This window comes from Salvia hispanica, chromosome 5 (genome assembly GCF_023119035.1).
Source record: "Salvia hispanica cultivar TCC Black 2014 chromosome 5, UniMelb_Shisp_WGS_1.0, whole genome shotgun sequence".
NCBI classification, from domain to species: Eukaryota; Viridiplantae; Streptophyta; class Magnoliopsida; order Lamiales; family Lamiaceae; genus Salvia; species Salvia hispanica.
This window is the reverse complement of record NC_062969.1, coordinates 3,250,783-3,278,587: the sequence shown is the minus strand read 5'-3', so window position 1 is coordinate 3,278,587 and position 27,805 is coordinate 3,250,783. Positions and strand designations below refer to the sequence as shown.

The 27,805-nt window shown below is 36.7% G+C and overlaps 3 protein-coding genes across 4 annotated transcripts; all 3 read left to right on the top strand.

Annotated features, from left to right (window-relative positions):
* The first annotated feature begins 166 nt into the window (after positions 1 to 166).
* On the top strand, positions 167 to 8,256 carry LOC125187935. Of its 2 annotated transcripts, XM_048084609.1 has the most exons (9): positions 167 to 366; positions 439 to 497; positions 595 to 730; positions 839 to 2,991; positions 3,755 to 5,097; positions 5,996 to 6,126; positions 6,228 to 7,012; positions 7,207 to 7,319; positions 7,612 to 8,256. In XM_048084609.1, exons 2-9 carry the CDS (start codon positions 441 to 443, stop codon positions 7,949 to 7,951), a joined length of 5,058 nt encoding a protein of 1,685 aa, XP_047940566.1. In that variant the 5' UTR covers positions 167 to 366; positions 439 to 440; the 3' UTR covers positions 7,952 to 8,256. The 2 variants fall into 2 exon arrangements, with proteins under 2 accessions (XP_047940566.1, XP_047940565.1); XM_048084608.1 differs by having other exon boundaries at positions 168 to 497.
* Positions 8,257 to 11,676: 3,420 nt separating this feature from the next.
* LOC125187759 (two-pore potassium channel 3-like) lies at positions 11,677 to 14,675 on the top strand. Its single transcript, XM_048084391.1, has 2 exons — positions 11,677 to 13,037; positions 14,071 to 14,675. The coding sequence occupies exons 1-2, from the start codon at positions 11,887 to 11,889 to the stop codon at positions 14,216 to 14,218; spliced, it is 1,299 nt and encodes a 432-aa protein (XP_047940348.1). The 5' UTR covers positions 11,677 to 11,886; the 3' UTR covers positions 14,219 to 14,675.
* A 6,448-nt stretch (positions 14,676 to 21,123) lies between these two features.
* Positions 21,124 to 23,029, top strand: LOC125187693 (WRKY transcription factor 28-like). The gene is made up of 3 exons (XM_048084323.1): positions 21,124 to 21,588; positions 21,664 to 21,807; positions 22,443 to 23,029. Exons 1-3 carry the CDS (start codon positions 21,206 to 21,208, stop codon positions 22,813 to 22,815), a joined length of 900 nt encoding a protein of 299 aa, XP_047940280.1. The 5' UTR covers positions 21,124 to 21,205; the 3' UTR covers positions 22,816 to 23,029.
* Positions 23,030 to 27,805: the final 4,776 nt, after the last annotated feature.

Sequence of the window (27,805 nt, the reverse complement as noted above, 5' to 3'; positions counted from 1 at the left end):
AGCAAGTGGCTAGCCGCGCTCATCCACGCCCTAGCTCTACCGCGTTGTTTTTTTCGTCCTTTCGGCTAGCCTAACGCAATAACGTGGATGCTATAAAAGGGCGGATTTAAGTTTTTTTTTTAAGGTTATTTTAAAATACAATTTGTTACTACTCTCTCTATGTGTTCTAGGGTTTATCTGAAACAGCAGAATATATTGGGGGTTTTGGGAGCAAGAAAGGGTAACATTTTGACTGTTACGAAATCATCGATCGTCACTCGATTCATCTCTTCCATTGGCGCGCGTTTAACGGCGTCGCTTTCATGGATTTATTAAGCCAATGGCGGCTTCATTCTCTCTTACAATGCTAGATTCCGCTTCCAATCGGTGGGATACAACAATCCCCGCGTGGATTTTGATTTTTCTAGAAATTGAGGGTGTCATTTAACGATTCTGAAGGAATGGCGCAGGATGTGGCGGTGCAGGAAGACAAGCCTTCCGGTGCCTGCTGTGCCACGGTAATCTTAGTTTCATTTTCCCCTGTTTGTGGTTCTGTGATGGGAGTTTTATTTGCAGAGTTATTTTAGTGGTTTTGAATTTCCTGGATTCTTGCAGTTGCAAAAGAAGTACTCAAAGCTGTCGGAGAGGTTTGTGAAGGTTGAAAATGTGAGGAACACGTTCCGCAACTGCATGACACTGCTGCAGAAGAAATATGACGAGGTCGAGAAAGAAAATGAGAGTCTGAAGAAAGGTGATTTGCGTCCCTCTCTATTATTTCTGTGTATCTATTATTGTTATTATTGTGTTAATCATTGCTATTCCTTCCTTCTTTATGATGTTTTTATTTTCTTTCGTCCAGAATTGGAAGAACTCAAATTGAAGGTTGATTTTTTGAAAGATGAGAAAGATACAGTGGATGGTAGGTGTACTGATCTTGAGGATGAGGTTTCGGCTCTTCAAGATGAGATTCAATTGCTGAAGCAAAGCAGCGGCTCTGCTTCTTATCAAGAAAATGAGCAGCTTCAAGAACACATTGCTCGGTCTGAAGAAGAAATTAAGCAACTGAACAAGCTTCTGGACCAAGAGAGGGGGAAGGCAGCTTCCGAAAAGAAGAGCGCAGAGTTGGAGAAGAAGAAAGCTGATGAAGCTTTGAAGAAGTTAGAGAAGGGAAGAAATCAGATTTGTGAGTTGCAGAAGGCTGCTATTGTAGATGGGAAAAATGCTGAGGAATATAAACTTATGTGGGAGAAGTTGCAAAAAGAAACTGATGATATAAAGTCATTGTTGGCTTTGGAAAAATCTAAATCAGAGGATGTTGAGAGGAAATTGGAGGCAGAGAAACAGAAATCCGATAATGAAAGAAAAAGGGCTGACTTGGCAGTGGCTAAATCTGAAGACCTGCAAAAACTTACTGAAACAAGTTTGGAGAAGGATCAAGCAGATGAGTTAAATCAGAAGTTGGAACAAGCTAGGAATAGGGTTGAACAGTTAGAGGGTGAGTTGCTTAAACATAAATGCTCTGAAAAATCTGAAGATAAGCTTTTGTTGGAGAAGTTTAAAAAGGAAACCGATGATTTAAAGTCAATGTTGGCTTTGGAGAAATCTAAATCTGAAGCTGCTCAGAAGGAAGTGGAGGTGGAGAAACAGAAAGCCACTGAAGAAAGAAAAAGGGAAAAGTTGGCGGTGGAAAAATCTAAAGAGCTAAATAAACTGGCTGAAACGAATCTGAAGAGGGCCATGTCTGAGAAAACTCGAGCGGATGATTTAAATCAGAAGTTGGAACAAGCTAGAAATAGGGTTGAGCAATTAGAGGGTGAGTTGCTTAAAAATAAATGCTCTGAAAAATGTGAAGATAAGCTTTTGTTGGAGAAGTTTAAGAAGGAAACTGATGATTTAAAGTCAATGTTGGCTTTGGAGAAATCTAAATCTGAAGCTGCGCAGAAGAAAGTGGAGGAGGAGAAACAGAAAGCCACTGAAGAAAGAAAGAGGGCAAAGTTGGCGGTGGACAAATCTAAAGAGCTAAACAAACTGGCTGAAACGAATCTGAAGAGGGCCATGTCTGAGAAAACTCGAGCGGATGATTTAAATCAGAAGTTGGAACAAGCTAGAAATAGGGTTAAGCAATTAGAGGGGGAGTTGCTTAAAAATAAATGCTCTGAAAAATCTGAAGATAGGCTTTTGTTGGAGAAGTTTAAGAAGGAAACTGATGATTTAAAGTCAATGTTGGCATTGGAGAAATCTAAATCTGAAGCTGCTCAGAAAAAAGTGGAGGTGGAGAAACAGAAAGCCACTGAAGAAAGGAAAAGGGCAAAGTTGGTGGCGGACAAATCTAAAGAGCAACAGAAACTGTCTGAAATGAATATGAAGAGGGCTATGTCTGAGAAAACTCGAGCAGATGTTTTGAATCAGAAATTGGAAGAGGCTAAGAATAGGGTTGATAAATCCAGTCCCAGCAGGAATGCAGTTCTAGCCACTGATGCACGTACTGAAATGCTAAAGCATGACACCCAATTCTCTAAGTGGGTGGAAAAAATGCTTTTGGAGAAAGACCATACTATTATTAGGGAGAAAAGGCGTGCAGATTCAGCAAAAAAGAAAGCAAAGAAACAGACAAAAGTTGCAGAAGAACACAAAAAGATGTCCATGGAACAAAAACACCGGGCCGATCAACTATCTGAGCAGTTAGAGAATTACAAGCTCAGGTTAGAAGGGTTGCCGAAGGAAATGCAGGAGTTCATTTCACGGAGAAATTATACTGGTATTTCTCCCATAACAAACAATGATATCAATTTTGAAACTGATTCAGTTGAATTTCTAAAGAAACAATTGGAGCTAGAAAAGTTGCTTGCAAAACATGCCAAGCAAGCAACAAAGATAGAAGCTTTTCGTAACAAGGTACTAGAACAAGAGTTATGTCGCCTAAAGCAGGAGAGTCACCAGTTCCAACAACACTTGAATAAGCTAGATAAAAGTTTGTCGCATGGCTCTGGAGGCATAGATCATTTGAAAAGGGTTAGTTTTCTCACTCATAATCGTTAAACGTTTTCATATTCATTATTAATCAGGATTGTATAGTCTGTATATCTTGTTTCTGAATTTAGAGAAAGAGTTCTTGCATATTTGACATATTTGTGTTTTTCTTTTTGTCTATATCTTGTAGTTGAGATAATTGATTGCAGCAATCTACATCATTATCACTAGCTTTACTTTTTGCTCATAAAATTGTGAAATAAAGCCATCATGGCTAGTTACTTCTACTTCTCTGTTCATGTAATCACTACTGTAGCTCTATTTGTGCATTGGTTTGAACTTTGGTGGTCCTTTATTGTTGTTTTTAGTTTAGCAATATTATGTTTCACTGGGCTCGTGTGTGAATCTATGAAGTATAAGATAAGATAATGCAAATGACAGCTGATTTCTAGTGTCTAATAAAGTAGACTTTTATCTTTGCATGCATGATATGGTGATGATAATATTGCTGTTGATGATAGATTTTTATATTGGTTGATGTACTACATAAAGCATTCCAACATCTCACGTGTCGAGTCTCAACTCTCTCCAGGACTTATTTATTTGGCAATAAACAATTGTATGGCAGTGTGAATGTATAGGTTAAAGACCTGTATAAGTATTATTTAGTCTTTTAAAGTGCTTGAGAAATAGTACCCTGACTTTTGTTAGTGTCAATTGTACACATACGACTCCATATTTATAGTCCTAATTCGTGCCCTCATGTGTGGACTGATGCTAATTGTCTCGTTTATGTTACTTTCAGATTAGCGGTCAGACCACCGAAATGGAAATATTAGGCATCGATGGGGATCATAGGCTACTCATGTCAGGTATAGATTCTAGGATGGACCCTCCGTATCGAGGTTCCAACCAAAAAATCTTACAGGGTTCTGCCTTATATTCCAGTTCGGCATCTTTTTCTGATCGACCCTTGGTGGGATCACAGGAAAGAGACACATTATCTATTATGACATCAGCTAACCTGGGGGAGGATGTGTCAAACTTCACTCCAAAGATCTCTGGTAAGATGCAAAACAAGCAAAATGTATCTAAAGCTGATAACAGATCTAGGACTCCATTGAAAGACAGTCCTAGTAAAAGAAGAGTTGTCTTGCGTGAGAAGAAGAGGATTCTTGGTGCAGCAAAGCCCGTAGAAAATCTGTATGTTACAGGTGAGAAGTTGCAACAACAGGTGTCTGAAAAACTACCCGTACTGCATGATATTCTCAATGGTCAAATGGATGAACCTCGAGAAGAGAGCCTGAAACGAACTTCGACAGAGCTTTTCAGAACTCTCAAGAAGAGGAAAACCTCTTCAGAAGGAATGGTAATTGTTCACCACCCGCAAGACTCTGGGCAGTCAAAAGGCATCCCTGATTCTGATATCAATAACTCAGATGCTTGTATACCTGCTTCATCACCAGGGTCTGATGCAGTCAGATCTGATTTGGTCTTGAGGGAGGGAACAAATAATATTTCAGGACACAACCTGTCCACTCCAGATTTTGACCAGATGGTCACTGGTGACTATATGAAGTTGCTAGAGATGGACAATGCTGCTGATGAAGAATCCTATTGTAGAGCGATTGCCAGGCCCCTATCTCCTACTCTACCTGAGGTTGAAGTAGTTAGCTCTGAGATGCTGGTACGTGAGAGTTCCCAAGAGGGGTTGCCAAATGTGAGTAGTTATACCGTTATTGAAACGGAAAAGAATCTCACTAGTTTTATATCTAACGGCGGCTCTGTTCCATCACTGTTGCAAATGGAGCATAATTCTGACCACTTTCCGAAAGATACAACTCCACTAGCAGCAAGTGATACTCATTGTCAAGAAATCCATGTTTCAAGTCGGAAGTTGGGAATGCCTTATCTTACTGGTTCTGGAAACAAAACTATTGAATCATGTGAAAATGGAAGTGCATCTAGTTATGGTGAGACTCCAAAGTTTTTAATTGTATCCTCAGACAACAAAGACATTTCTAGCATTTTGAGGATCCTTCAGACAACATGCAGTTGCATGCCGCAATGTTCGTTTGATCATTCAGTGGAGATGTTCATTCAAAACGTTATACACATCCTTTCTAAAGCTAAAGATCTCTCAACTAGGTGAGTTAGCTTCCTTACTTTAGTTGTTTTATTATCAATTTGTTCTAGGAGTTAACTGTCACTATAATTTGTTTGGTACTGCCAGAAGATAGATTGTAGGATGCTTACGAGTTATGAGTCTTATTTCACCCCCTTAGCTGTTTGGCCTCCAGATACAATACTGACAGACATCTTAAAAATTTTGAATAGAGATAGTATGAGTACTTAATATTATAGGCCCGTTGACCACAAGGACCAGACTTGTGTAATATTTGTGTTCTGCACACGTCCCATGGTTTAAATATCCATGCTGACTTCTAGGTTCTGTTCTGGTGCATGAAAGACCCGAAACAATACCATGCTTTGCCACACTTGATAGGTGTCATCATATTTCTAATATTAAAAATAAAACGTTTGAAGAATGAAAAAAAAAAAAAAAAAATTGAGTTAGCTTCCTTACTTTAGTTGTTTTATTATCAATTTGTTCTAGGAGTTAACTGTCACTATAATTTGTTTGGTACTGCCAGAAGATAGATTGTAGGATGCTTACGAGTTATGAGTCTTATTTCACCCCCTTAGCTGTTTGGCCTCCAGATACAATACTGACAGACATCTTAAAAATTTTGAATAGAGATAGTATGAGTACTTAATATTATAGGCCCGTTGACCACAAGGACCAGACTTGTGTAATATTTGTGTTCTGCACACGTCCCATGGTTTAAATATCCATGCTGACTTCTAGGTTCTGTTCTGGTGCATGAAAGACCCGAAACAATACCATGCTTTGCCACACTTGATAGGTGTCATCATATTTCTAATATTAAAAATAAAACGTTTGAAGAATGAAAAAAAAAAAAAAAAAAAAAAATCAGCCCAGATTTGCTAATTATAGGTCTTTACGTTATGTTGGTGGTTGCAGGGAAAAAGCATGCGTGTTCTTGTCGCTAATACTGCCTGAAATTTCTGAGCTCGGACTGAAGAACTTGACAAATGGATTAGGTGGTAATTTTGTCCAGGCTCTTGGTTCAGTGAGCGTACTCTTCAACTCAGGTATTTTCTATAAGACTTTAAAATTTCATTGATGTACGTTGCAGTTTCTTTTCTTCCATTATTATTTTAGTGTTTCTAAGGAATTCCTTCTTTCTGCGCAGCACTATCTGATCCATCTTTGAGAAGGATGGCTATGGAGTCGTGTGGTTTTTTTGAAATGCTTGCTATCATTGAAGATTTTCTTCAGCAGAGTAAAGTTTTTGTTTACGGTGGTGCATCTGCTGAGTCAGAGTCCCATGTTTCTTCCAAACTGAACCTCATTTTAAATGACAATCACATAATGTTGTTGGAAGTGGCTGCTTCAGCTCATCTGCTGGTTGCAGGGGGTAGTCTGTTAGCATCATTGTGCTCAGCTGTTGATTATATTGGTTATGTTTGTGAGACATCTTGTAGCATTATTAGAATGCAGAAGCTTGACCGTCCAGTAATGTTGGCTATTCTTCATGTTTTTGCTCTCATATGTGGCTCAAAATACTTTACCCTTCAGCAGTACTCTGTAGTTATGTCTATTGTAAAATCCGTGGTTATGTTTCTTGAGGAGCAAACTGAGTCACCCAATTCTATATCCTTTTCCCAGTCAGATGTTAGAAACCCATCTAGCATGTTGGTATGCACACATTGTCCATTCTCAGTAGGTGCAGTTTCTGTGAAAGATGCCTCAGTGATGTTGTTAGAGAACCTCCAAAAGCAGTGTCATTGTGGGTTATGGCCACAAGATTCACTTTCCTTAGTCAGTTTGCTGTTTCCTACACTACCTCGCCATGAGGAGGGGGGCAAAGAAGTTTCAGGCTCTGGAGAGGCTGCCTTGTCGAGTTTGGCATGTGATGAGAATTCATACAACTTCCTTGATATTATTTCTTTGGTTGAGCTTCTAGCTTCAGTCATGGTACGAATCTTGTCTATATCTTTCTGATGCTTTCTTTGGTTTATGACTAGTCTGCTTATCTGTTTTAATTGGTAAAGTTGTTTATTATGCACTGGCTTTGCTTGGCACCACTTCCGTTTCTGATTCTCTCCGATTCAGCATTTTTCATTTTATTTTTGTATGCCTCACTACCTTCAATATCTCATGACATGCAGAACTGGGATTGGACATCTGATCACCTCGTAGGGAAGATTTGTGAATATTTGGAGTTGCATATAACGGAGGGATTCTCTGCTGCTATCATCATGCTTCTTGGCCAACTTGGGAGGTATGGTCCGAAACAATCTGTAATTCTGTATGCACATATCAGTAAAATTATGATTAATGCCTGCTGTGACATAGTCCCCCATTTTTCTTTACTAAATAATAGTATTAGCCAGACTATATGCCCTCGTGATAGATATTTTAAGATTCTACAGTTGTATTGTACCAAAAGTGAAAACATACTCATGAACCTTCCCCTTTTCATATCTGTACAATCATTTTCAATTGTGTTAACCATCTATAATCCTTTTCCTTTTCATGATCCGAAGCATCTAACTCCTACATCTGTCGTGCAGGATTGGAGCTGGTGCTGCTGGATACGAGGATCCTGGTGTTAAGAAATTAAGAGACTGGTTCTCAAAATATGCTCAGGAAATCACATTCAAGAGATTAAGTATTTTTGTCCAAGCTGCCCTTATAACATCTCTGCTTGGTGTCACTCCTATCAAATTTGAAGAGATCGCTGAAGGTAAAGCTGAAACTCTAGCAGCCGTGAGTAGTCAGTCCATTCCCTACAGATTTATAAGGGAGTGGTTTTCTTCCTTGAGTCACGAGCAACAGTCACTCGTGAGGATTCATTTATCCGCAAGTGAGGGCAACCAGCAGGTCGGTTTTGTACCTGAGACGAAGATTTAGTTCAGACATAGGCGAAAAGAAAGGATTTTGTACGTTCAAATTGAGTTCGAATCCCATTCTTCTTGAAGAATTTTGTGTACAGCAGTGGAGGCTTCGGAGAACCAAAGTCCAAAGGTCTTCTCTCCAAATTTTCTCAAGTTAAAATGAGCTGAATATTTCAGAATTTTGTTCGACATTGATTCAGTCAATATTTCGTTATTTTGAGCTGAACCAACTACACTGAGTCCCCTCTTTTTCTGAAATTAAAATTTCAGAACATCAATAATTATCAAACTATGTCAGTGTGTGAATGTGACATTATTAAACGTCTCCTTCATTTTTTGTTGACTTATCCTAGCACAAAACATAGCCCAGCAAGTTGCTATTATTAGTTGTGGACTATATTTTCTAAGACAAATTGAAGACAAGAGGTACAACTATTTTAATTCATTTTTCACATCTTTCAGAAATATAGAGAATGATAGTAGTGTCGCTTACCAATCATTGCTCAGTAGTAAATTAATTAGTAGGAGTATTTGATTTTTGACCTATGAAGCTATAGTATAATGATGGTTTATGATTCTGAATGTGGTGTTGGATAATTTCACTAGGCATAAATTTCCTACTTTAGTCCCTCAATTAAATAATCGTTAGATTCTGACGGCGTAAATGCCTCGTACTGAAATCATGGTTCGTACATAAAGTAGGGATCATGTTTCTTTCATGATATTAAACAATATATCGACAGTTTTAAAGTCAGTGGACCCATACGAGCCTTTCAATATGTGAGATCAAGCTCATCCATCTATTTTGGATTGGTCATGTCACATATTTATAAAGTTTAGCAGTGTATATAGATTGCGTAAACAATGATTTGATTTTAAATAAATCAAATTTTTGGTTAAAAGTAGAAAAAGAATTATTCCATTTGTTCATGGAAAACTAAACAAAACTAATCTAATTTAGTTCTACTAAACTTAGTCTTAATCCATATATGATATGCCTATCTCTATAACGAGGCAAATCTCATTTTCTATTAATGATACCTTAGCAAAATTTTATGTTGTCTGTCTTTTTTAATTTACTAATTTTATCTAAAGTCTAAACACACCATCAAAACAATTTCTCGTCCTGACTCGTTAGCAAAGAACTTGTTGGCCTAATAATCTTTATTCTATAGAGTCTTAGGGCGTGTGCACTTTGCTCTATTTCTTATTTATAGATTTAGGCTCGCCGGATATGAGGACGTTGTTACTCACATAAATGGATGCAGATAGCAAATCTTACCAATTTAAAAGACATAAATGTGCTCTATTTCATATGGATAGTGCGGACTAACCATTATTTCTTGGCTCTCCATAATTATATAAAATGCACCAAACACTAGAACTTTAAGAATTGGCCCAGATATGACCAATTCTTTAAGAGTGAACACGCCCTAATGAAAATTTAAAAAGTATTATTGAGGATTTCTCGCGATAGTTTTGTGGGTGTGTAGTACAATTGTATATATTTCCTTCGTCTCATAAATATGTGCACTTTACATTTATGTCTGACCCATAAAAATATGGGGATTTCCATTTGTGGAAAATTGTCCCAAACTTATTACTTATATAAATCAATTTATTTACTACTTATATCAACATAACCACCATTACAACTTATTAAACATTAATAATAATGTAGGTTTCATTATTCATTAACACTTCTAAAACTATCATTCTTTTTTTATCTCTTACTTTACCAGTACTAATTCATGTGTCATTTCAAATGTACATATTGTTATGTGACGAGGGGAAGTAAATCCTTTTGCTGGAAATAGTATAATATTGAACAGAAATGAAAGAATTATAGAAGTAGGGTAAATTGTCAGAAAAATCTTGCAATTTGGTCAGATTTTGAGGCCGTTTGGAATTTTAAAATCATTTCAAAAATCATGAAATTTAGATTTGTTTGCAATCATACACATTGAAAAAAAAATCTGTTCGCATGTAAGTATATAATATGTTGTTGATATTTTTCAATCAAACGACGTCGTTTTATTATTGAATATATAACATCATTTTACTCATAAATGATTTGCAAATACAATTTCGCAATTTCTTTTTGCAATAAGATAATTGCAAATATATTCAAATTGTATGATTCATTTTGTTGATTTTTAAAGTTATCAAATGATACAGAACTTCATGCTTTGTTCGACAATTTGTTGTAAAGAAAAAGCGGAATATAGTAAGTAATTTATGTCTCTTAAGTTAAAATCATGTAATTTTTAATTTCGTGACTAACTATTGTTTTTTACTGTCTTAATAAATTAGTTAAGAAATCGCCTCTTGTTTCATTATGTTCTTAACTATTGCTTCATATTTTATTCAGAAACCTTTAAAAATGTTTGTGAACAATTTTTTCGACGATTTAAACTAGAGAGGTGGACTATATTTTTGGGTATTACACGAAGAAATAAATTTCAAATTTTCGCGAAACTTCACAAATTATTGTGTTTTACCTTGGAAAAAGAAATATCTCGACTTGAGTCTTGACTTTTAAATTTTTAATTATTGCTGAATACTCCATCCGTCTGCCATTAGAAGTCTTATTCATGGGCCGCACGGGTTTTAAGATATAGAGTATTAAGAAAAGTGGATGGAAAAAAATTAATGGAATAGAGACCCTACTTGTATATATTAGTTTTAAATGAAATATGAGTGGAATAAATTAGTGAAAAGTGAGATCATATTATCATTTATGGTAAAACTAAATTGAAATACTTTTGTTCACGAACGAACTAAAATAAAAAAAATGAGACTCCTATTTGCGAACTGAGGAAGTATAAACGTTTGAAGGGCGTTATCCATCATTTAATTCTGATGGTTATGAATCTCTTACGTGACAGGTCCCTTTCAAACTTTCAATTATTACTCATAAGAAATATAGCAAAAAATCCATATTAAATATAGGAAAGGCCAATTACGTGTTTGGCCCTTAAAAAAACCGAAATGGAAAATTACTTAATATGATAAAAAGAAATGAACATGTGGCATAGGTTAATTTATTTTTATATTGATATGTATTTTTCCTCGACAAGAATTCTGTTAAATACTATACTATCATTTTTATATTTTTTTATGGGACAGAAAGTGATACAAATAATTTTCCAGCTTATGCTGGATTGTTCATTTTTGTCGATTTTATCCTTTTTGTTTTCCTTGGCACCATACTACACAACTATGATTAATAAATAAATATATGTACACAAGGAAATTCGTTGGATGTACTTTCGTCTCTAAGAATTCAATTTTTTTTTTCCAAATTAGCAAAACAAATCTAATTTCAACTGCGAATCTGGAAATAAAATAACAATCCTACAAAATCTATATACAATCGAATGCGACAATGGAATTCAATAATTTCCCTTACTTAATACTCCCTCATTTCTTAAAACATAGACTAGCTTACCAATTTTATTGCCCGTTCAAAATTAAATCAAGTCTAAATATAAAAAAAATTCAATAAATAATACTAATATAAATCCTACTATCCAATAATTTAACACTTCTTCCATTATCTTTTGCTCACTTTTTTTTATTTATCTTATTTTATTAATCGTATATTAAAATTCATATAAACTTGTCTATTTTTTTTTAAGGATGGATGGAGTATATATTCCCTTTCCTTATTTTATTTTTCCTAGAATGAAAACGAGACTCATAATTGTCCCTACCAAAACAGCCAAACAGTCCCTTATTATTCTTTTCTTCTGATCAAATCCCAATAAAAAATGGCGGATTAAAAAAAACTTTCATCTGCATTCTGTCGTTTCACAACTTTTCCGTTTCTCCACAGCTTTTTCAACTGACGCCGCCGCCACCACCACCACCACCTCCCGCACTTTCGGAATTTCCGGCCAACTGCACCATCAGAAACACCCCCTGAAATCGAAACATTCCTTTTTTCACATGGACGAACCGCTCCTCTTCAACATTAACACCGGCAGGCCCCTCCGCCCTCTGCCGGAAAACAACGAAATCTGCATTCCGGCGCCCATCACCCCGGTTTCCCGAGAAATCAAAGACATTCTCATTTTCGGCTCGCCCTCTTCCTCCTCCTCAGGTTTCAAAGATTCTAACTCAATTTTCCGCGATGCTTTGCACGCATCTATGAACTCCCCCAACAAGATTGGGAACATCGACGCCGAAAGGTTGAATCTTGATAACAATAACGATAAACAAAAGAATTCCAGCAATGACCCAGAAAGCCTGCAATCATGGCTGATTGACCCCGATTATCCTGCCTCAAAGAGCAATCTCCACCGCTCCAAAACCGCCCCGGCTATGGCGACGATCAATGAAATTGATCACTGCCCGCATGAGAAGCCGCCGCAGTTTGGCACGCCCTCAATTGTAAAGCAGGGTGTGATTCTGTTGATCGTTTACTTGAGCTTTGGTGTGATTATATATTCTTTAAATATGGATTCTTTCAACGCAACTCGAACCCACCCCGTTGTAGATGCTTTGTATTTCTGCATTGTGACTATGTGTACAATTGGATATGGCGATATAACTCCTGATAGCACTGCCACCAAGCTGTTTTCCATCACTTTTGTGCTTGTGGGATTCGGTTTCATTGATATCTTGCTGAGTGGGATGGTTAGTTACATGCTTGATTTGCAAGAGAATTATCTTCTAAAGACTATTAAGAAGAAGAGTGCTCATGATCCTCGCTCTTACATCATCGATGTGAAGAAGGGGAGGATGAGGATACGGATGAAGGTTGCGTTGGCGCTGGGCGTTGTGGTTATTTGCATTGGAGTAGGGGTTGCTGTTATGCATTATGTGGAGAGGCTTGATTTGTTGGATTCATTCTATCTGTCTGTTATGTCTGTCACCACTGTTGGATATGGGGATAGGGCATTTAAGTCTTTGCCTGGGAGGCTTTTTGCGTCCGTTTGGTTGCTTGTGTCGACTCTTGCTGTTGCTAGAGCCTTCCTCTACTTGACGGAGCTGAGGGTTGATAAGCGGCACAGGAGGATGGCACAGTGGGTGCTCGGACAGGATATGACTGTCGCACAGTTTCTTGCTGCTGATATTGATAACAATGGCTTTGTTACGTGAGTGCTTCTTTTTGCTTGTGTTAATGCAGTTATATTATAGCTAGATGTTTATCTTTGTTATTGTATTGCTTATGATCGATGCCTTGATGATTATAGCTTGAGATAGTTTTGTGGATAATGTTTTAGCTTGGAGGTATATTGAACCACTCTCTTCATGTAGGTAAATTTTGTGAAGATGTAATAGAGCTCAAATAGAAATCGATAACATGACTTTTTTTGGTAGAATTTTATTACTATTAGGTGTTTTAGAGCTCAAATAGAAATTGGTAACAAGGCAGTTCCAAAAGAGATTAGTGATTATATAGGTTTTTTTTCTTTATATATATATGTATTGTATAAGTAAGTGTGTTAAGGTATTAGGACATACCTTGCAACCAACTTGTAAGCTATAGTAGTGTCTTTGATGACACGGTTGTTCGCCCAAAGATGAGGTTCCTTTTCTATTATTGTGTCGTCTCTGTTTTGAATGATTAACTTTGTGGAGGGAGTGTTAGAAATTGTGAGTGATGATACCCCAATGAGATAGAATGTTAGGTTTAGGTACTTGGTTTTCTTGTTGCCCGACAGATTCCGAACATAAATGTTTGTATGCCAGTGTACCCTCCTGCAGGCTAGAGTTTGGAACATAGGGAAATCTTGTTCTTTCAAAATCATAGGGCGGTCTATTTACATAGTTTGAAGCTTTTCTTGATAAATGTTGCTCTGAGTAGAGTGTTGAAGCGATGTCATGCCTTTGTTTATTCCATAGAACTTTCAAGCTTGTAGCCATAGAAAGTTTGCTAAAGTTTTTGATAGTTTGTCATAAACCAATGGTGCATTACATATTCTTGTAGTCTCGTGTTGAAATTTCCGTCTGCTTACCCTTAATACATGCTTGCATTCTTTATAACACGAAGAGTTTATGATTATCGCATATCTAATTGATCAGGCTTGTATGTCACCTGCATAGAAGTGAACAAATTTGAAAGAACTAGGCCTTCCTTTTCCTTTCAAATTTGCTAATGTTTTTCTATTCACATGATTCTTGCAGTAAATCCGAATTTGTAGTATACAAGCTCAAGGAGATGGGCAAGGTAACAGAGAAAGACATTTGGGAGATATGCAAACAGTTTGAACGGCTCGATGCAGGAAACTGTGGGAAGATAACTCTCGCAGATCTTATGGAAAGTCACCATTGATACAAACCACACAAGATGAACTTCTCTCTCCCTCATTCATCGTTGGCACAATGCTTTCTTCCTAATTCAGTCATGGGGCAATGAAACTGCACCTTCCTACCAAGATGAGACGAGGCGCAGTTAGATGCTCGAATCATACAACAATGGCACCTTTGCTCATCGTAGTGATAGGCCGAGCCTCTGCTAGTTCTATAACAGGTAAAGTTTCAGCTCTATCTTCGAATATATGTGGGGATTTGTTCGCTTATGGTTGTGGCTCGCCTCAGCTCGACTAAGTTAAGTTGAACCATACAAATTTTTGGGTTATGATCTAAGGTGTATAATGCTCCCCCCTTCGGCTCTAAAGCTTGCCATTTGATTGGAAGTGGAAAATGTAAATGCTAGTATATACATATTGGTTTTGAGCTAGGTATTTATTGATAAACAAAAGGATTCAATTTTATATTTATAATTTTAATATAACTTGCATTAGCCTACTTGTACAAACTAAAAATGTTTGATTCAAAAGTGTATGAAATATGGTTTTGAATAAAATTTTATTAGTTTCTACATAGACTTTTGAATCAAACATTTTTAGTTTTTTGAATCAAAAGTCTATGGAAAATTAGGCTTATTAGATACTGATTCAAATGTCCAAGGCTTAAAAGTTTTAGCCCTTTTTATTATTCTTATTTTATTTGGAGTGAACTTTTTAGGTCTTTGCACTTTTTTAGATCTCTGAACTTAAAAAATGTCATTGTAAGTCTCTGAATTATCATAAATGGAAAAATATCACCCTCTATTTATTTTTATTTGTGCTTTCTAATAATTTCATAAAACTAAAATCTATGCAATGGATAGTTTTTTTAATATCTTGTAGTGAATAGTTGAAGAACACTCTCAGTGCATCCATCGCAAACAAATTCCAATAGTGATTATCACGTCATGAAGGATTAATAAATCATAATCGAAGGTTATTGTATCATAATTGAACTTAATTAGAGTAGATGAAGCAAAATATTTTTAATTGAACCATTAATTTTTAAATGGGCCTTTACTGGATCGTATGCTGCTTTGTTCTTGACACAACCAGGCCCAACCTTAGCCTCTATCCAAAATCATGAAATTGGTTGCAAAAAAAATTTCTGCAACTTAAAATATAAAAATTAAATGAAGATAAACAATTAAACCGACTAGTACAATATTTATTCACAATTTCACTAGTCAACATCTAAATATTACATGGTTGGAGGTTGCATATAAAAATAAGAATACTATAAAAGACGAAACTGAAATAGGACTATTTTCGAGACCTTGACTAGTGAACAAACACCATGAGGGGAAAAAAGTATACAATAATTCAAAAAAAACTATTCAATATATGGATTATGGATAGAATAAATGAAAAGTTGGAGAATAGAAAATTACGGCACGACCTCGTCAACCCTCTAACTTTTTAATCAATTGTTGCAATCTTTTTTGCATTGGATTCAATATTATGCATATACTAATAATTTGCATATATTATTGGCCCACTATTAAAATATTCGATTTTTCCAACCCAAGTAAGTAGTCATGGGTTGAGTCAAATAGAGCACATCAAATGTTTGGTCAATAATATTGGGAATCGTGATGGAATCCAAACCACAAGACCTTTCACATTTGAAGAAGCTAAAATGCATGCTTAGTTCAACTATATAATTGAATTAGGTTGAAACGATATTAGTATAATTGACACATATCACTTCAGAGTATATACTTTATATATTGAGCTTATTTAATCATATATATTGAACTTATTTTGTTGTAATATTGCAATAATGAACCTCCTAATATTCAAGTTGGTATACAAGACAAGATTTTAATATTGGGGACTAAGTTTACTGTTGATAGTTATGGTTTATTTTTGTTATTTGCATTACTGAAAGCAGTTATGACATTCATAGTGGAAGCTGCAAGGAGATGAATAATGTGAGAAAATGAATTAAAGAATGAGAAATAAAACTAGAGAGATACATATGGTGATTATCAGTATACAAACGACCAGAAGAGAACCACTTGTATTAGTGTTGAGAACCACTAATAATCTTGACAAATATGCATTGCCACGCAAAATAAACTATATACTGGTATAATTTTTTGCCTAATTATAATTTTTTATATAATGGGTGGAAATTATTTTCTAATAGTACAAATTACGGGATAAAAAAAAGTTAAAGTTTACCTCATAAATTTAGGATATTAAAACTTTAATGACAACTAAGGCTATAATTTGATTTCTAACACGCGATATTTCACATGTTAGACTTTGTGACAAACTAACTACGCCACATACGCTTAATAAATTATAGTACTCCTATGAATATATAATATATACTCAAAATCAAAATTAATTCGGTCCTGTATTACTTAAGTCGTATTTCTATATCAAATCGACACACGTTATTTGAGTAATTTTCTTTCGTAGTAAAACATAATTTTATATCAAATTTATTCTCTCTTCACTTAATCATTAAACACCGCTTTCTTAATTCTCATGTTCAAAATAAATTATTAAAGTAATTTGGGACGAGAATAGTATATTTTTGTGCAAATTTCTTTATGTGTTCATATATAATTAAGATTTCACTAGAACTCTCATGTACTTACATTTAATGTAGAATATAGTTCGTAAAAAATAATTTAAATCTAAATAATCATACGAAACTTAATAGTAGTACGTAGTACTAGTTTAAGAGATAGGAGTGTTTTAGAATTGTCAACTATAGTCGAAAATGACATGAATAATTACATTCTTCGAAATCTGCAGCATTATAATATTGAATATATTTTATTTTAAACATTATTGTAAATAAAAGTGTACATCATCATATGTCAAATTACACTAATTGCGAGAATCAAAGGTTTACTATCGCTGATTGTTGTATTAATTGAAAATTATCTCTAGGGTTTAGGATTAATCAAATTCGAATGCTATATAACAACAAATTAAATCTAGTTATTCCATATTTTAACTGGCCAAATATTTGGTCTTAGTTTGAATGTAGAAAGTATTGTATATATGTTTAAATACTCCATGACTTTATGTATAATATTTTTTCTTATAATCAAATTGATGTGTTTATAATTTAAATAGTTAATTTTGACCAATTCAAAAGACTCCAAGTGGAGTAGATAGCTATTAATGATTAGGAATATTGACTTGCGAGGTCTTTATTGGTGAAGGAAAAGAAAGCCCACGAGCAGTTTATATACTTTTACTTTTGTAATTGTCTTCAAGTTTTATTATTCTTTTTTTTTGCTCTCTCTAATGCACTGTGTAACGTCACATAGTCAAGAGATACTAAAGTTAAGATATTATGAAATAGTATATTATAAGATCTCATATGCAACATGAGTGTACTTAGTGGTTTAGAGTAAGTAAGAGATATAAGTTGGTCATCTCTATAAATGGTAATATAATGTAAGTTTTTTATAACTTAAGTGTAATATTCAAAAAAATGTAATCCTTGGAAAATGAAATTAATTAATTTGAAAATATGTCAATAGAGGATTTAGAGCAAACCTCCAAGATTATATCGTTATCGGCTTTCAAGTTGGGGTTTGAAATGGTCATAAGCTGACTTTATAAAATTGTTCAACATATAAATTAGTCATAGTATGTACATTAATTTCAAGCAGGAAGTCCAACATTATAATGAAATTTGGAAAGGTCACTCCTTGGTTTTTTCCCCATTCAATAGTAATTTCCTTTATCATATTATATCATCCACTTTATGTCGTTATTTCAATTTTATGCTTCATTTTTATTATTTATATTTTAAAGGTGAATTTTATTTTAGTCGCCCCTTATATTTTCATTTATGTATATGTATATATGTAGTGTGCATGTATAGAGGGAGGTTATATATTGTTAACAAAAATTGAAATAAAATACAACAAAAAATCTGATGAGGTTATGTAGTTTGAGGTTTTACAAGGTTGGGATGTGTCAATATCTAAAGATTCCCTATAATAATTAATTTTAATTTTTACATACCTAACGAATAACCTGCCCCCTCTTACGCATTGACGACCTTTTCCCTTAATAATATATTATATTATGTCACGTATAATTGACACAATGTATAGGTCAATAATTTCATGCTATTTCATTAGTATTATTTACACCCAAAAAAATCTCCCCACTCACGCTGCCCAGTATTATCGGCTTGTTTGCAATGATTTGAACCAATAATTCTTCTATTCCAATATGATCCAATTATTATAAATCTTTCAAAACGTTATCTTACATATTCCTTACACATACACGAAAAGACATCAAACTTGCGTTCCCCAGGCGCTATGAAATAGGGGGTCTTTCCTTCGCCTATCGTATGTTTCATAATTAATCAAGTTACCTATACATTAGTATATGAATACTCGACATGTATTAACGAAATAAAACAATAGTAGTACTAGTTTTTTATAGGCCATGATTCGGTACTAATTTTATTTTTCAGTGTGAAAAGCATTCAAATATTTTGTCACAGTAAAGTCAAGATGAAGACTACTACGTGAACAAATGATCTGACTCACCACCTTTTTGTTATTATACATTAAAGAGGTTGCCTAACCTTAGCCACATTATTTGTCTTTATGGGTAACATAGTCAAACATTTATGCTTCCACAACTATATATACGAGTAGCCTCAACACTCAAAGTTTTAAATGAAAGATGTAACATTATATAATGTGAACTTCATTTAATATTTGAAATCAGTTTTCATTGGTTGGTCGAACGATTTCGTGATCTAAAGGATGATGATTAATTCGAATGTTACTTATATCTATATTATGATCACTAGTTTCTAAAACCACACTGTATATTATGGAGTTGTTCGATTTGCAAGATTATTTCTCAAGATTAAATATGGGGTTGGTTCATGAAATTGAATCTGATCACAACTTAATCATAGGATAATCATATGATAGGTAGACATAGTCAATCTTCTTCAACTAAAATAATTTCACAATTTAATTCTAAATTATATATTACTCCGGTATTCATACTATTTTATCTAGAAAATCAAATTGAACACAACCTATATATACATTAGTAACGATTGCACATTATAAAAAGCTACTTAACAAAAATGAACCTTATAATACTAAAAATATTTATAGTATTAAAAGAGAGGCTCAAGTCTGCAATAATCAGAGTCCAAGTGTAAATAATAAGGTGATGTTCGGTTTCTTAGATAAAATAATACAAATATATAATTTAAGATTGAGTTGTGAGATTATTTTAGTTGGAGGAGGTTAACTATGACTAATTATTTCATGATTAACCATCTATGATTTAGTTGTAGGATTGAATCTCATGAACTAAACACATTATATATTTAATCCCAAGATACAATCTTGTAAACCAAATACCCGCGAAGAGAATAAATCCAACAAAGATTAAATATCCCTATACAAGCAAAAAACACGAGATGTTACTAACCTTGAGCTAACATTTTCCATCACTCGATCGAACCTTTGAATACTTCATGATATGCATACCTTTTCAAAAAGGAAAATTATGACTGTAAAAGTAAAATATATGCAGCTACTACTATTAATTCGAACTTTTAAGTCATACGTGTGTTATTTGTGTGTGTGTGTGAATCTAATGTAAGATTAGAAAGCAAAAGTTCTTCATTCAAAGTTGGTCATATATAAGACAGTTTTATCCATTCAAAGCAAAATGCAAAGTCCATCTCAAAAAGGTATCCACTATTCACATTGATTTAAAATGCAATACTTCATTTTTTTTGGCCCTTTCTTTTTCATGCAGTTGAACTGATCCAAAACTAATTTCAATAAATGCTAGTACTTGTATGTAATAATGAAAACAGAAAAAATCAAAATTGAAATTGCTGGCAAATTGAAAAAGAGGATCGTCCACGTGCCTGTCATGTGTCGGCTACGGTCAAATGCCGGTGCGCCTGTGGGGACACGTGTCGACATCAACCCGCCCCGACCCGACTCACACACCTTTACAACTTTGACCCGACTACATGAACCGTGATTCTTATTGCTATTGTTTTGTAGGTAAATTACTTAATATTTTCATTTTCTTATTATTTCTTCCCTTTGATTTTTCGAAATCAATTCCAACCTCCCCTATAAATAAATAAAATAACTAAAAGACCCATTCGACTCTCCAAATTTGTAAACAAGAATAAAATGTGGAATTAACTATTTTCGATTGTTCCTAAGTCATAGTCAATTTAGAAGAATAGAATAACACGAGCACTATATTATGCATAAAAAACAGGAATCATTTCCGCAATTACTTGACAAAGCTGGCGTCATGTGTAATTTTTTTTATACTCCATATAAATTATAGTATAAAAGAGTTTTTTTTTTAAAAAATATTCTTCTAAAATTTTCACGAGTCTTGTGATCGGATAGTATTTCTAAAAGGACCTAATTTAGTAGTATAAAATTAATTAGTCCGTAATATAGAAAGATGCATCGACAATTAAAGATTTGTGACTATATAGTAATTCGTGTAAATTCATAGCTATAGTAAGTATCCGACATATATCCAAAAATCTACCATGCACCAAATTAAAATTTAAAATAAATAATTATAGAAAAATAGAGTAGCTTAAGTTGTGGAGAAAAAAGAACATGTGCTCTGTTTTTTTTTCTCCGGATTGTACTTTATTTAAATAGACATCTATGTAGCATATATTGGTAACATAAAAGAATAGTACTACTAATTTAGAGACAATAGTAGACGTCGATTTTATGTGAACTTAGGTTATGCGTCTAGAAAAGTGGGGATGACCTTTTCACTTGTTTCCCCACCAAATTTAATTAAATCAAAACCTTTATATTCCTCGTCAAAGCTAGCTTTTAATAAATTATTACTACTTCTCCACTATACATAATAGAAATCCAAGCCCTTGTCAAACCTAAGCTCACATTCTTCTCCTTTCTCCACCAGTCTACTCTCAGCTCTCTCTCTTCATCATGTCTGAAGATTTCACAGATTTCTACTACCGGCCGCCGTTTCAAGATGATCGGCCGCGCACCACCACCGCCTTCACGTACAACGATCTCTCGAGCACCTTCTCGGCCGATCATTCCCACAACCATCTGCAAATGTTCGATCCTTTTGTTGGATCCAACGATCACAGCCCATTCTCCGCTGCCTTCGCCTTGTCGCCCGTCCCCGTAGAGGATCAGCGGGCTCCGGCTGCCAGAGGAGCCGGCGAGGCCACGCCAGCCACGCCGAACTCCTCGATTTCGTCTTCCTCGGCCGAAGCAGCTGCGGCCGAGGAAGATTCGAATAAGGGTAACAAGGAAGCGAAGGAAACCCTTGAAGATGCAGACGATGATGGCTCAAAGAAAGAGTAAGGATTTTTAGATCAAATTTGGAAAAAATCATAAATTAATACTTATAAATTGTTTTGAAATGTTTGATTAAGGTCGAAGGCGAAGAAGAAAGGGGAGAAGAAGCAAAGGCAGCCACGATTTGCTTTCATGACCAAGAGCGAAGTGGATCATCTAGAAGATGGGTATAGATGGAGAAAATATGGACAGAAGGCAGTCAAAAATAGCCCATATCCAAGGTTTGATTTTCTCATTCATTTCTTTGTTTAAATAAAATTATATATGAACATGATCTTTAGAAATCTACTCTTTATGGATCTAGTTCACTTTGTGTATTTCATATGAAAACCCCTAAATTAATTTCTTGATTATATTTTATAGTTTGAATGCAACCCTAGTATGAACACTCTCTTCATCCAAAATTTGTCTAGTTTTGATCTAAAATGGTTGTTTGAATTTGTTTAATCAAATTTTGCAAATTGTCAAGAATCATGTTCGGATGTTCCCACTCAAATCTTGAAACATTCTTATCACTATTAAAGATATTGTTCTATTTCCATGAAATTACGATTTTTGGCTTCAAACCGAAGTAAAAGCTAACCTAGCTAGCAACTTGTGATTAAACACTAATATGTTTTCACTCTCTTAACTTATAAGTTTCCAACTTTGTACCTTTTCTCATTGACTCATAAAATCAGTCTTATTTTATTTGTATAGTTTCTTATTCTAACCGTGCAGTACCAGTAGTCTTGGTAGTAGACGATACTGAGTCTTAGTCGAAAATGAGAATGAAACATGACTATTAAAATGAGAAAATAGGACTATTAGTTATGGACGGAAGGAGTATTATTTAACGATAAAAATCCATTTGCAGAAGTTACTACCGGTGCACAACACAAAAATGTCCCGTGAAGAAGCGCGTGGAGAGGTCGTACGAGGACCCTTCGATCGTCATCACGACGTACGAAGGGCAGCACAACCACCATGTGCCTGCAACCCTCCGCGGAAATGCGGCCGCGATGTTCGCCCCTTCATTGCTAGCTCCGCCGATGATCCCATCAGAAGGCCAGGGATTCGCTCAAGAACTCTTGCTGCAGATGCCTCACCTCTACGGCGGCGGCGGCGGCACGAGCAACATGTTTCATCAGCAGAACATTAGCAGCCAGCAACAGCAGTTCCACCAGTTTGTTGACTATGGACTTCTGCAGGATATAATCCCTTCTGCTTTCCCTAAAGTGGAGCCATGAGAGAGAGTCAGAGATCTTGAAAGTTTATTTATTTATTTATATGCTGATATTTAGTTATTTTGCTGACTGATCGCTTGTCTGGACATAGACATGGCCTAGCTAATGTAACATTATCTCTCTTCTTCATTTTCTCACTCTCATCTCTCCAATTCTATCCCAACGATGGTGTTGTATCTATAGCCACATATATATAATGTATTAGTTTTGATGTGCATGAATTTATGTTTTCCATAGATGTATTCATAGATGTATGATAAGTACCTAATTAGTTTTTCAAATTAAGTATAACAAATTAGGCCATTCTGATCATCTTGTGACATGTATATGTGAATGATTCACACGCAAAGGTGAGGGTTTGGCAGGATTTCTCACATGATCAATTAATTAGAGATCTGAGGACATTCCACATGGTAATTGAGGAATGTCTGGTCAACTAATTCAAAAGTAGTAGCTAGATTTTTGTGGAATACGTGTTTTCAAGACTCATCTTGTTCATTTTCTACGAGGAAATTAAATATACTATTGCTCAAGACTTCAATTTGAACCATATTTTCTTTTTAATGCTTATTAAAATAGCAAAATAGGTGTAATGTATATATTGCTATGTGTATTGAATTCAAATTTGGAAAAAACGAATATTGATCGAATGGTTGTGTTGGACTATGGTTAGCTAATGACCAAATTGGTCTTCTTTCCAAATTTGGAAGTTAAGAATATATTTGCATAACACATTGCATATTTTCTCAGTCCCAATTATATATGCTTGTTTTGATTTTTCAACTGCATGCCCCATATATATATGTTTGCTTCCATAAAAAAAATACTTTAATTTAACTCATTTATTATATTATATGCATACCAGTAATTTTTAATTGTTTGATTAATTTTTTATATGGGCAAATTAGAAAATTCATTACATATAATTTCCTTTCTCAGTTCCTTTTCTTACTCCCTGTGAAAACCTGAAACCAAGAAAGTATTTAACTACATAGAAGGGAGAGGGTCAAATAGCTCATCCATGATTTCCACTCATTTATCAATGTGTAAGGCAGCGGTCAAATAGTCCATATCGGTTCTTCCAAAACTCAATTAATTAAGCACTTAAATGACTTTTCCTATACGACTAATTATTTGCTCCATGGAGTTGTTTTCCATTTCTTTTTCGGTCTCCAGTCTCCACCTAATTTAGCTAGTGTGCTAATGTATTTTTTAATGCATTAAATGCGAAAAAGTAATTTTTAACAAGCAAAACTCCGTTCCCTAAAATTAGTAATTCCCTGAAAAAACTGGAGAAAATCTAATTGCCAAGTCTTGTTGCAAATTTTAATGCCCAGTTTGATCTATAATTCAAAGTCAACCATTTTATTTCGTATGTCATAAATTCTATCAAACTGCATTCCTCAGCCAAGTCAATCCAATAAATTTATAGTAATATATATGTACCTCTTAAATAAAAAATTGTAAAATAAATTGATAATTCATTTGTCCCATGCAATTCATTTGAGACCTCGTATGCGGCATTTCGTCATGGCTAACGCAATGTGCGTTAGTTGATAACGTCATTGAATTCGTATACAGGAATCGCAAAATGTAAGATTATCAATTGATAAATCTTGAAAATTAATTGGCACTTAACTTTATCAACAGAATCTTAAACATTTAATAAAATTGTTGACAGATTACCGATCAACAACGTCGTCGATGAGCTCATGAGCTGTTGTCCGAAAAGCACCAACTGGGCACTGGCGGGCAACCATTGTGATACGACCTCAATCAGCAACGCCACGCCGGAGGATGAGCGGGAGCTGCATGAGCCCATGCAGCTGGACACTTCGGAGCAGGAGGTGGTTGGAGAACCAGCAAAGAGAGAAAGAACAAAGATTAGAGAGCCGAGAAAGGATCGCCCAAGGAGAGACGCTCCTCGACCTGCGAAGTATCGAGATTTCGTCTCACACTAGCGATAGTTTGATGCTTGATTTGTTTTGATTTGTTTTGATTTGTTTTTATTTTATTTCCTTATTTGCAGAACTATTTTCCTTTAAAGATAGAGTCAAATCTTTTCGGGTTTTCTTCTTGATTCTTTCCTGAATCGTATGTCCGAATCAAGTAGGGGGAATTCTATAAATTATAGAAATCCCTTAGATCGAGTCATTTTGAGAATTAAAGTAATAAACACACTTTTTCTCATCTTGGTTCTCTTAAAACCCTAGCCTCACGTTAGGGTTGGTTTTTATTGTTTCTTGTTCGCAAATTCATCGATTACGTGTGCTCGCTAAAGCCGGTAGGAACTCGCTTCCTATCAACTGGTGCTTTCTTAAGTCTCTCTTCCCCCGCGCACCGTCACCGATGCCAGAGGAGACGGGTTCGTCGGAGCCGCCTAAGGAGTTCACACTCAATGAGGTTGGTCGGATGGTTTATGACATCACAATTCGACTTGCCAACGACGAAAAGAAGATCCAGGCAAATCGATTCGCCCATGAGTCGTTCGAGAGGCAACAGACGTCTCTCAATAAGGGCGTGGAAGACCACATCACCCGTTTGCAGATTGCGGTCGAGGATTTAGGGAAAAAGCCGCCGGACAGCGCGGCGACGGTGACTGCATCTAGACCGCGGGGTTGGTCGCTGCCTCATTCGGTCCTCGTCAAGCCAGTAGGGTTCGATGCGGAGGCTTGGCCGAAACTTAAAGTTGAACCTCCACGTTTCAGCGGAGATGGGGTGAATTTATGGATAAAAAAGGTTCAGAAGTATTATAATCACAACTTTACCTCCTTGGCGGACAGATTGTACCTCACGGAATTTTTGTTGGATGACTCGGCGGCGGAATGGTTTGGATTTTGGGAATCTAATAGTGAAGGCCGAGGCTGGGAGGATTTTTTGTTAGACATTAAACGACGTTTTGACCCCGACCTATATGAGGATTATGTTGGTCGCCTCGCGTCACTTCGTCAGACAGGCTCGTTGGATGACTACCTAGCCGAGTTTGAACCTCTGATCCGGAAGGTCTCGAACGTGGGAGACAACACTTTGACTTCCCTCTTTATCGCGGGACTAGCATCCTCTCTGAAACACGAGCTGCTGACCCGTCGCCCGTCATCATTGAGCGACGCTATCGCTCTTGCCCAACAGCTAGCGGCCTGCCAAGCCGCTGTAGTTCAGTCGATCCCCAGCAGTGGCCGGCCACAGTGGCAACGGCGTGACCAGCGTTCTTCGGCCAGCAGCAACCCGGGGAGTCTCAAGCTTTCGGAGGGTCCTAAGCCGTTTCCTCCCCTACCAAAACTGCAGCGGGAGGGCGGCCCTCGTGATTATCCGGTCGTCCGCATATCAGCAGCCGAGAGAGCCGACAGGACGGCTCGCAATCTCTGCTGGTATTGTCCTGAGAAATATACCCAGGGACATGTTTGTGCCAAGAAGTTTTATGTCTTGTTAGGGGAGGACAGTGACGACGATGAGGATCACAAGGATGACACTTATGCCGAGGAGGAGGGGGTCAATATGGCGATCACCGGCGACGTGTCTCGGATCTTCGTCATCGGCCCAAAGCTCAAGCCCCGCTCGATTCGCCTGACAGGCCACATCAGGGATACAGCACTGTCCGTACTGATTGACGGGGGCAGTACACACAACTTTATCAAACCCTCCGTCGTGGAAAGGTTATGTCTTCCACTCCATGTTATCTCTCCGTTTCGGGTATTTGTTGGTAATGGGGCATCTATGCGCTGTGACTATGTGAGTTTGAGCACTCCACTTGTAATGCAGGGACACTCTTTCAAGATTGATCTTTTTCTCCTCCATGTCGAGGGCCCGGATGTTGTGCTTGGGGTTCAGTGGCTTCAGGACTTAGGGGATGTGACGAAGAATTACAAAACACTACAGATGAAGTTCGAGCTCGATACGGGTCCGATCTGCCTGCAAGGGGAAGATACGCCCCCGAGACGGATCTCGTGCAACAACTTATTCTCCCTGATCGCTCAGGAACCGGAGGCCCAACTGTTCGAACTGCTCCAGGTAGACCGTTCCGCGGTGACCGACAAAGCCACTGTCCTGCCGGTTAATCCGCTACTGGCTGAGACTCTAGCCGCTTTCGAGTCAGTGTTCGCCGTCCCGTCAGGCTTACCTCCGTCACGCTGCTGGGACCATCGGATTCATCTGGCCTCGTCAAGTAAGCCTATCAATGTTCGGCCTTATCGATACCCACATTTTCAGAAGGCAGAAATTGAGAGGCAGGTCCGGGAGATGCTACACCAGGGTGTAATACAGCAGAGCACAAGCCCTTTCTCGTCCCCGGTGTTATTGGTGCGCAAAAAGGATGGCACGTTCCGTTTCTGTGTGGATTACCGCGCTCTGAACGCGGCGACGATCCCAGACCATTTTCCGATCCCTACCGCGGATGAGTTGTTTGATGAGCTGCACGCCGCCAGGATTTTCTCCAAATTGGATCTCCGCTCCGGGTACCATCAGATCCGCATGCATATGGACGATGTTCACAAAACGACTTTTCGCACCCACGATGGCCATTTTGAGTTCCTCCTTATGCCATTTGGGCTCATAAATGCCCCGTCGACTTTTCAGGCCGCTATGAACAGTATATTCCGGCCATATCTGCGCAAGTTTGTGATTGTGTTTTTTGATGATATTTTGGTCTACAGTGATTCGATGGACTCCCACACTCGGCACCTCACCGAGGTTTTGTCGACCCTTCAGGCAAACTCTTTCTTCATCAAGCAATCCAAATGTGCTTTTGGTGTAGCCACGATCGACTATCTGGGACATATCATTGCAGCGGGCGAATTACATGCAGACCCGGCCAAGATTGAGGCCATGGTAAACTGGCCGCCGCCCTCGAATGTCAAGCAACTCCGTGGTTTCCTGGGGTTGACAGGTTATTATCGCCGTTTCGTCAAGCATTATTCTATCATCGCGGCCCCTATGACTGAACTTTTGAAGAAGGATTCGTTCGCCTGGTCGGAGTCGGCTTTGAAGAGTTTTATGG